This window comes from Platichthys flesus, chromosome 4 (genome assembly GCF_949316205.1).
Source record: "Platichthys flesus chromosome 4, fPlaFle2.1, whole genome shotgun sequence".
Classification (NCBI taxonomy): Eukaryota; Metazoa; Chordata; class Actinopteri; order Pleuronectiformes; family Pleuronectidae; genus Platichthys; species Platichthys flesus.
In genome coordinates this window covers 27,435,484-27,445,649 of record NC_084948.1, presented here as the reverse complement: position 1 = coordinate 27,445,649, position 10,166 = coordinate 27,435,484, and the positions used below count along the sequence as shown (strand labels likewise).

General features: G+C 43.6%; 1 protein-coding gene across 1 annotated transcript; it reads right to left on the bottom strand.

Moving 5' to 3' along the window:
* Positions 1-4,799: 4,799 nt before the first annotated feature.
* Positions 4,800-8,629, bottom strand: LOC133951280 (nuclear factor 7, brain-like). The gene is made up of 2 exons (XM_062385125.1): positions 6,823-8,629; positions 4,800-6,735 (listed from the first exon to the last, which is right to left on the bottom strand). Exon 2 carries the CDS (start codon positions 6,716-6,718, stop codon positions 5,324-5,326), a length of 1,395 nt encoding a protein of 464 aa, XP_062241109.1. The 5' UTR covers positions 6,719-6,735; positions 6,823-8,629; the 3' UTR covers positions 4,800-5,323.
* Between the last annotated feature and the right edge of the window lie 1,537 nt (positions 8,630-10,166).

The window sequence follows — 10,166 nt, the reverse complement described above, 5'->3', positions numbered from 1 at the left end:
AACTGTTATGTAAAAAAACATTTCAACAATACAAATGGTTTCAAATGTTTGTCCCTTTTGTCACAGTTAGATTTATTCCTCTGTTGTTGTGTCTCCTCTCGTTGGACAGAGACTTGACTTCAGTCCTTTAGAGACAGTCAGGTCCTCAGAGGTCGTCTCAGCTCAGTTTGACTTCAGTCCCCATGAGGACGATCGGTCCTCATAAGGGTGGTACTTACACATGAACAGATTCCAATGTGTGCACAAACACATGTTCAGCAGGAACTATCGATCCACAAACACACACACTACTTGTTAATGATTTTCTGGAGCCACACACAAACGCACAGGAATGTAAAGCAGGACAGAGCCACACTTGTAGCCTATAGTAGAGGCACAGACACACACACAGAGATACAGACACACAGACACGCACAGACACACACAGAGAGACACACAAACACACACACAGACACACACAGAATGAGCACATGTTACATGCTGAGGTCAGAGGAGCTGAGGTGTAAATGCAGCCTCACACTCTCCACAGACCTTTCTCTGATATTACAATGAATTATTTATACAGCAGAGGCTGGGGGGGGGGGGGGGAAGTGTGTGTGTGTGCATGTGTATTGTCTGTACGTGTGTGTGTGCATGTGTGAATTTGTACCTTTCCCCCCTCGGTGGGTTAGCAGGTGTGAGTCTGAGCCCTCCATCCATGATTCATGGACTGAATCCTAACCAGAGAATAGGAGGGAGGACGGGACGGGGGGGGGGGGGGGGGACTGGTGTCCACTGAGCGATCGTCTTGCAGAGAGAATATAGAGCGGCCATTTTACTCTAGACTCCTCCTCCCATTTCGACATGGACACATCCTACGAGAACTGGATGTCTCTCGATGTTCTTGAATTGAATCCCAGTCAAACCAGTGTTAGTTCCTCCTCCAGTATCCGTCCCCCTCTGTCCTCTGTCCCCTCCGTCCTCTGGAAACCAGTACAACATGGTTTTCCAATAACACACATTTCTTTTCATCATCAGTAAACAGACGCTCTGTTAGGAGGAGACGTTGATGTGGTGAACATTTCCCTTTTCCAGTCGTGCTGCGTTCAAGGTCAACTCTGTTCATCATGTATTCCACTTGAATGGAGAGGAAGTAAAGTGGACAGGCCTGTTGCATCATGGGTGATCTCTAGGCTCAATGTTGACCGACTGTCTCTCGTCCATCTGTCTTCGTCCCAGTTGAAGCTACAGTCACTTCTACAGAAGGAGTCATTTGATGAAGCAAGTTGAAACAGAGCAGCCGTCTGGGGACACACAGAAGAGAAGAGGAGGTGTGATCACACACATTAGATTGTGTTGTTTAGTCCGACTTTGTTTTGCTCTGTGCGATCTATTAACACTGTGTGAGAACAAACACACAACAAACCGCTGGGGGACAAATTCAACCTGTGTGAAGACAATTATTTGTTTCAGAGTGAAAAACAGCAACAAGCTCACGTGAACTCAACTCGTTAAGTTTCTCCTCCAAACCAGTTCTGGTGCCACTGTGTGTGTGTGTGTTTGTGTGTAGCTTTCAGGAGTCGTGCACAAATATGGACCAAACAAACTCAGAGCACTAACACAAGGTTTGTCCTTTTCCGTATCGAACGTTAATCATAATTGAGCCTAAACTAAAGGAGCTGAATCTTCCAGCGGAAGAAAAGGAGACGTTCAGGAAGCAACACTGCAAAATCCCTGCCTGTAGTTTGTACTGGCTTAACTGGGACCAGGAGAACAGGAACTGGTGGAACTACATGTGAGGATGGAGGGAGACTGAAGTTAGAAAGAATGAGAGAAATAAAACAAGTTGATAAAGAAATGGTGACGGGGGGGGGGGGGCGGATCAAAGGAGTAAACAACCAATAAGATGGAGATGTTTACAGTAAGAAAGATAAAGGGAAGTTTGTGTAATGAGCTGAATATGAATATCATCAGCTGACTCTCTGATTGGACGCTTCATTATAAATGTGCCGTGGAAACGTGGAGACGAGTTTCCTGCGAGATTCATTCTCTGTGGATTCCTGGAGTTCTAATAAAATCACATTCTGTCAGTGCAGGAGAATCACACACAGCTCTGGGGGGGGGGGGGGGGGGTCATCAGCATCTGTGCTCGTGTGCAATTGTGTGTGCATATGTCTGTGTGTCGTGTTCCACTACTATTATAAATTCCATTCAGTAAATCCTATTTAATCTCCCTCAGTAATTAGCTTCGACTTTTTTGTGATTCAAGTGATTAACAAGTTTTTGCAAATATTTCTAAAAGGATCATTTTCATACAAATTTTAGAACAGAGCAGAAAGTTTAGAAGTTTGTGTGAATCGTGGATTTCGTGATTCATCATTCATCCAGATGAATGAGAGTTTAAGATGTAATTGCTTAAGGTTAAAGATATAAAGAGTGTATATAAATTAATTTAATCATACTGGTTTATTGATTTGCAAAGGACGGAGGAAACGTTCACATGAACAAACCAGAACTTCCAGTTCAGAAACCTTTTTAATGGTCTGCACCCAGTTCCTCAAACAAGGGAAGTGGCTTCGTTCCTGTGTGAAGAGTTATTCCCCACGGACGTTTACAAGTCCAAGAAATTCACAGCTTCACACAGAGCGGAAGGAAACTCTCAGGGGGCCAGTGTGTGTGTGTGTGTGTGTGTGTGTGTGTGTGTGTGTGTGTGTGTGTGTGTGCGGACATGTTTGCATCCAAAGCAGATTGTGTGTGTTGCACTTTTCATATACATCATGTACGTGCTGTGTCTATATGTGTGAAGAAATTACTGCCCCTTCCCTGGTGGCTAAACTTTGTGTGTCTGTGTGTGTCTGTGTGAGTGTGTGGGTGTGTGTGTGTGGGTTTGTGTGTGTGTGTGGGTGTGTGTGTGTGTGTTTGTGTGTTTGTGTGAGTGTGTTGAATTATACTTCAACAAGAACAAAACTTCAATTACTCTCTGAACTGCAGTTCTGTCAGACAACTCACGTTTGATCATGTAATATATTTATTACAACAGATTTAGTGTTTGGCGTCTAGGCTCCAACTTAATCACTCCCCATATGATTACAAAGGAATGATGGGAGTGATGAGCAAATACTTGTAACCCCCGTTGGAGCCTACAGGTGGATGCTGGGCCTACAGGTGGATGCTGGGGTGGTGGAGGGACTGAAGCAACAGGTAGCAATACTGCAGCAGCAGTGCGAGCAAGAGGGGTTGATGGGAAATGTCTCTCTGGTTAAATAGACCACCTGATAAGGTGGGTGTGTATTATAGATGGTTGTGGAGATTGAGGTATGTCACATGATGTATGTCACGTGATTGGCGCAGCGCAGCTCGAGTTGCCTGCCAGAACTAGCTCGCAGGCGTCGCCATATTACTGAAATGTATGCATAGCAGTCAGATTGCTTGTGTGTGTGTGTGTGTGTGTGTGTGGTATCCTCTTTTCATCCCCGCCGGTCAGATGTGTGTATCGTATGTTCTCCTTCGTTCTCTGGATTTATCCTCATGTGGCCTCGTTTGTCTCTTGTGGGTTTTTCCTGCTGTGATCCTGCAAATCACATGATCTCATGATCTACATGAGAAACGTCATCAGGATACTTCCTGTTTCATTTTTCATATCTATATTTATAAAACATGATTTCTTAATTACACTGCATACCACTCGGGGCTGAACTTAAATTTGTCTCAATCAAGACGAATGAGTGATGAACACCTGAATGAATAGTTCATTGGTTCACAAAGAAGAAATTCAAAACAGAGTTTTCGCCGTTTGAAATGTTTATATAACGTGATTATAAGAGGATCTGACTACTCCACAGTCAGATCCTCTCTTTTATTCTTTATACTCTTATTCTGTAGTTTCTAATAAGAGTCGTCCTTTCTCCCTCTGAACTGTCGTCTTCCTCCTCCTCCTCCTCCTCCTCTTTGCTCTCAGGTTAGGAGATAAACCACAGAGTGATAATCTGAGCTAAATAGACGACTGATCCTTTAAAAAGCCGAGCGACTGAGGGGAGGAGAGTGTTTACATGGCCTCCAGCTAACGAGCTGCACTACTGGGAAATTAATTAGCCAGCCCAACACTTCCAATCCTCCCCGTTTCACCTCCTCTTCTCCCGGAGACTCTGAGTCTCTGTCTGTCGCTCTGTGATGACTTGAATCTGATGAATTCAGAAAGGAGGAGGAGGTTCTCCACACTGTTGAAGTTTGAGTTGTTATTGATGGAGATGATGTGAACACTGATGGAGGAGAGTCACAGTTTGTCCATTTAGTTCTGCAAATAACTGAAGAGCAGCTTTGGACTTTATGAAAAGTTTATGCCAGAAATTTATAAAATATTCATGAGTCTTCAACAAGTCCTGTGTCTCCAGTGGTTGGTGCAGTCGAGCTTCAGCAGAGTCCGTGTGATGGGTGTGTTCACACTTTCAAATCAGTTATTAAAACTAATGATGATAATAAACACTTTTCTTAACAAATCTACAAACTCTGGTGATCCTGAACTTTGTGTTTTAAATCAAGGCTCATCTTCAGTTTTCAGTTTCATTTTCATGTGAAACCAGTCGTCTCTGTGCACGGTGGGTCCTGGTGGGCTTCAGACCCTGACCCAGGTGGAACCAGCTCACAGGTCTACATGGGTTTCTGCTGCTTGTGTGAGAGTCACATGGTGCAGGCGAGTCCGAGCGTCCCAGAGAATAACATGAAGAATAGATTCATGTTACTGTATGACTGAAAACACTTTTACAGACACAATCATTTCGGCTTCATATTTACATTTCAACTTAAAAAAGAACAAAACTCTGTTTCTGTTTCATAGTTTTTATTATTTTGATCACAATATTAAAATCACATCACTCGGCTGCTGTTGAATAAATACTTTTACAGAAAGAATCATTTTGGCTTCATTACATCAAACAGACAAATGTTCATATATGTTGGATTATTTCACATGTGAACAGACTTTATGTGATTAAACATGAATCATGTCTCAAGTGTGAGTTTTAATAAAGTTTGTTGAATGTGAACAATGATCAGCTGTTATTGATAAATGTGTTTTTATGTGGATCTTCATCAGTTTGCTCGACTTCATGGATCCACACAAAATCTAAATGATAGAAAACATTTTCCATGAAAGTAAAAAACAAACCAAAGATAAAGATCAGAAAATAATCAAATCTTTTTACACACGTGGAAAAGTCGACATGAGAAATAAAAATGAGTGAGAAGTAAAATGAGAAATAAACAAAGCTTTAGAATAACAAGTTTAACTTTTAAATTCAGAAGATTTCTCTTGAAGAAATAAACATGATGAATAAAATCTTTATCTCTAACGGCTCTGATCCAGAGTCACAGAGACTTTCACAGGTAACAGCTTCAATTGGTGATGATGATCATCTCCAGTGTTAAAGCATGGAAACATCTTCTGAGTGAAAGTGTGCATTAAGGTGTGAATGTGTTTGTTAGTATCAGGATCAAAGAACGACAGTTCTCCTCTGTTCCAGTCCAGATTCACTCTGACCCTCTGGATCTTCTGCACAGAGAGAACAGATGATCCTGATGGTGACACTGCTGAGTATTTACCTCCACAGAACCCTATTCCCCGTAATCCACTCAGATCCCCTCCCTTCCTCTGGACAGACTCTGCTGACACACCTAGGTACCAGATTGTACTGTCTCCAACCAGGACGTCCCAGCTATGAGTCCCTGAGTTAAAACCCTCAGATCCCAGGACTGAGGCGAGAGTATCAAACCTCTCTGGATTGTCAGGAAGCTTCTGTTCCTCTCCTAGTCTCAAACTGGTCAGATCTTCAGACAGGACGAGGTCTGTACTAGCAGAGTTAGGGTCCAGAACCACAGGACTGTAGGACACCAAGTCCTTCATCTTGTTCCAGATGTTGAAGCTCAGGTTGCCCAGATGTTTGGCCTTGTCTATCAGAGCTCCTGAGGCCAGCTGTGGATCACCCAGCAGGGGGCGCTGCTGGACTCGTTCCACTGCAGCCTTGTAGTTGAGCAGGAACGAGAAGTCTTCAGCTCTCAGCTTGTCCTCTGTGGTTCTGATTGTGTCTGAAAGAGACGTTATGTCTCTGCTCAGAGACTCAATCTTCTCCTTCATCATCCGACTCTTCTGCTCCTCTTCCACCCTCAGTGCAGCCAGCCTGGCCTCCTCTTCCTCCTCCAGAAACTGATGAAGCTTTTTAAACTGCTCCTTGATCTGCGTCTCTGTGAGTCCGGCCTGGACCTTAATGTGTTTGGCTGTTTGTTCAAACTCGACTTTAACACGTTCAAAACTCTGTAACTTCTTTTTCAAGGGCTCCAGAGTTTCCTGAAGCTGCTTCTTGTGTTGTTGTGCAGCTTTATCATTGGGTCTGAATCTGTGGCCGGTGTGTTTTTCTGAATCTCTGCAGACGAGACACACTGGCTGCTGATGGTCCAGACAGAAGAGTCTGAGTTTCTCTGAGTGCAGACTGCAGAGAGCAGGTGAAGAGCTCTGATCTCTCTCCTGTAAGAAGGTCTCACACAGTTTCTTCAACGCCAGGTTAACAGGTGGTAATGACTTTGAAGATCTTCTCTTACAAAGTGGACACTCTTTTTCTTCTTTGTCTTTCCACCAGCTCTTCAAACAGTCTCTACAGAAGCTGTGGCTACATGCCAGAAGAACAGGATCTCTGAAGACATCATGGCAGACAGGACAGCAGAGATCCTCTTCTAATCTGGAAGCCATTGAGTCTCCAGGTGAAGCTGAAAACAGACAGTCAGTCAGTCACAGCTCCATGAACTTCACTGAGGTTCACTTCCCCTCTGAGTCGAGGTGTTTGTTAAACTCACGGTCAGTGTGTGGAGCGTCGGCAGGTTGTAGTTTGACTCTTCTCTCCTGTAGCTGGACTCACTCAGGACGTTTGGTCTGGTTTGGTTCAGTTTGGTTTGGAAGGTGAATGTGATCGTCTGTTTTTCAGCCTGCGTCTCTTCAGGGAGGAACAGATGCTTCCTGGTTTCTCTGGTGTGTCAGGAGAGGGTGGAGCTGGAGATGCTGGATGATAAAACCTGTAAAACCTGAAACAAATGTAAAGCAGCTCTGCTGCCAGTGAAAAACTATGCCACTCCCTTATGGACTGCACTCTAACACTTTAACCCTGAACTGTGCCTGATTCATCTGCCTGTGCGATACAATCACTACACATATTCTCACACTGCACATATCTTTATTGTTTATACAAAAGTAAAGATAATTTATGTTAAACACATCAGCCTCCAGGTGAGCTTCCCTCGGACCAGCACACGTTTATAGATTTTGTGATGAAATGTTTTCCAATGCTGCAGTAATGCGGTTGGTTTTATCTCAATGTGCGTACACACACACACACACACACACACACACACACACACACACACACACACACACACACACACACACACACAGACACACACACTCACCTGTGACCTTTTCCCAACAGCAGTCTGGTTTGTCTTTAATGGTCGTTGATGGTCACTGACTTTTCTCCCATACCGACAGCTGCACTGTCTCACTTTACTTCTTGAAACTCACATTTAACTGATGATTTACAAACTGTACAAGTTGTCAACTCTTCATTAAACCAACAATCTCCAGTAAATTACAGCCTCGTCTCCTGATATGGTCTCACACTCATGTCTGATCCTCTCAGGGTCAAGTTCTTAGAAACATCAACTCTTCAATGCAACAAATAACCAAGTTTCACTGTCGATGATGAAGCGGAGCTCAGCCCTCGACTGCACAGAGAGAGAAATGGACGTGAGAGCAGTAAGGGCAGCGAGCAGCTCCACAGTGATGAGGGAACCATATTGTTTATAACACACGGAAGCTCTTTGCAGTTCAGGAGTGAACATGTTGGGTGGAGCCACCTCCTCTCAGTCCCTGTGAGCCAGAGGCTGATTCACAGAGAGGAAACACAAGACACTGATTCAAAGAAAGTGTCATAAACTATCTTTAAAATCAAAGTTATTATTAATCACAGGTTTAAAGAGGAGAGAAGTTGATGTGTGTGTTTGATTCTGAGAGATTAAAGTAACAAAGACAGATAATTACTTAGTGACTAAAAGACCATCATGCTTTTCATACTTTAGAACATTATACAACAAGATATGAAAACAGAGATGTGATATCAATGAATATGAGGTGACGTGAACTCACTAAACAACATTAATACATACACACACACACACACACACACACACACACACACACACACACACAAATAAACACACATGCACACACACACACACACACTTACATACAAACCAGGAGAGATTTAAAGAGAAACAAACACAAATGAGTAAATTAGAATGAAATAACATCTAAAGTGAGCAGAGGAATAGTCAGCAGCAGGAAGTGAACACCGTGGAAACAGTCCCATGATCAGGTGCTTTGAACAGAAGGAGCTTACACACTGAGGTGATGATGATGAGCGTCGGCAGGTTGTAGTTTGACTCTTCTCTCCTGTAGCTGGACTCACTCAGGACGTCTGGTCTGGTTTGGTTCAGTTTGGTTTGGAAGGTGAATGTGATCGTCTGGTTTTCAGCCTGCGTCTCTTCAGGGAGGAACAGATGCTTCCTGGTTTCTCAGGTGTGTCAGGAGAGGGTGGAGCTTGAGATGCTGGATGATAAAACCTGTAAAACCTGAAACAAATGTAAAGCAGCTCTGCTGCCACTGAAAACTCTTCACCTCCCTTTTGGACTGCACTCTAACACTTGCCTGATTCATCTGCCTTTTGCAATATCAACAGTTCATGTGTGATACATTCACTGTTCATATTCTCACACTGCACATATCTTTACTGTATATCAATTATTTTAATTACATTCACCTATTTCCATATTCCTATATTCCTTACAACTTAAGTATAACATGTTTCTTATAACCTGCTGATGTATTTTTTACTCTTGCTGCTGTAGTACTACAAATTCTCACATCTTTCGTCAGCTCATAGAATTTTCATTTTCTGTTATCTGATTTTTCATGTACTAATTCTCAGGTCGTTTCAGAATTTAGCCACTCCCCCCTGCTCTGCATCACCCCTTCCCACAGATCCCATTACCTGCCCCAGCCCCAGACCCACCTGCTTTCCATCAGTCATCAGTCACCCAGTATATATACCGTCCCATTTCCTCTGTTCTTTTCCAGATCATCTAGTGCAGGGGTCTTCAATGTTTTTCAGGCAATGGACACTCAAACTGATAGAGAGGGAGCAGGGACCCCCTTCCATATATATTGTAAACAAATGTGTTTTATATTAAACTTGGCCTAGTGCCATATATAAACATAGCTACCCTGCTATTGTGCATTCAATACTAAGAACCAGGAATATCTTACAAAAGTGATTGCAAACAGATTCATGGGTGAACTAAATGTCATTGTTTTTGAATTTGTTATTTATACTCAAGGTCGCCGTACAACAGTCAACAATACAGTTAATAAAAAAATTTAAAATGCACAAAGCAGAGCAGCAGCAGGAACATAACAAGTTATATGCCTGCCTAAACAGGTGGGTTTTGATGGTAGATTTAAAAAGAGTTTGAATTTGGGTCAATGTTCCTGATGTGAGGGGGGAGGGAGTTCCAGAGGTGAGGGGCAGAGTGGCTGAAGGCTCTAGATCCCATGGTGGACAGATGGACTCGGGGGACGGTCAGGCTGGTGGAGAAAGCAGACCTGAGCGACCGGGTTGGGGCATTGGTATGGAGGAGGGCAGAAAGGTATGGAGGAGCGAGGTTATGGATGGCCTTAAATGTATGGAGGAGGATTTTATAGTCAATGCGGTTTTTAATAGGAAGCCAGTGGAGTTGATGTAGAACAGGGGTGATGTGACTGATGGATGGTGTTCTAGTGACGATATGGGCAGCAGCATTCTGTGCCAGTTGAAGTTTATGGAGGAGTTTGTGTGGGACACCAAAGAGAAGGGAATTGCAGTAATCCAGGCGGGAAGTGACAAGGGAGTGAACCAGGATCGCGGCGGTGTTGGGAGTGAGTGAGGGGCGGAGGCGGTTGATATTGCGGATGTGGAAGTAGGCAGACCGGATAGTGTTGTTGATGTGGGTATGGAATGATAGGGTGCTGTCGAGGACGACACCAAGGCTCTTAACCTGAGGAGAGGGGGAAACCAAGGAGTTGTCTATGGTGAGGGTGAAACTGGGCTGTT

Excerpts from the sequence above, each read along its gene's own strand:
- LOC133951280 (XM_062385125.1), bottom strand. The coding sequence starts at position 6,718 with ATGGCTTCCAGATTAGAAGAGGATCTCTGCTGTCCTGTCTGCCATGAT.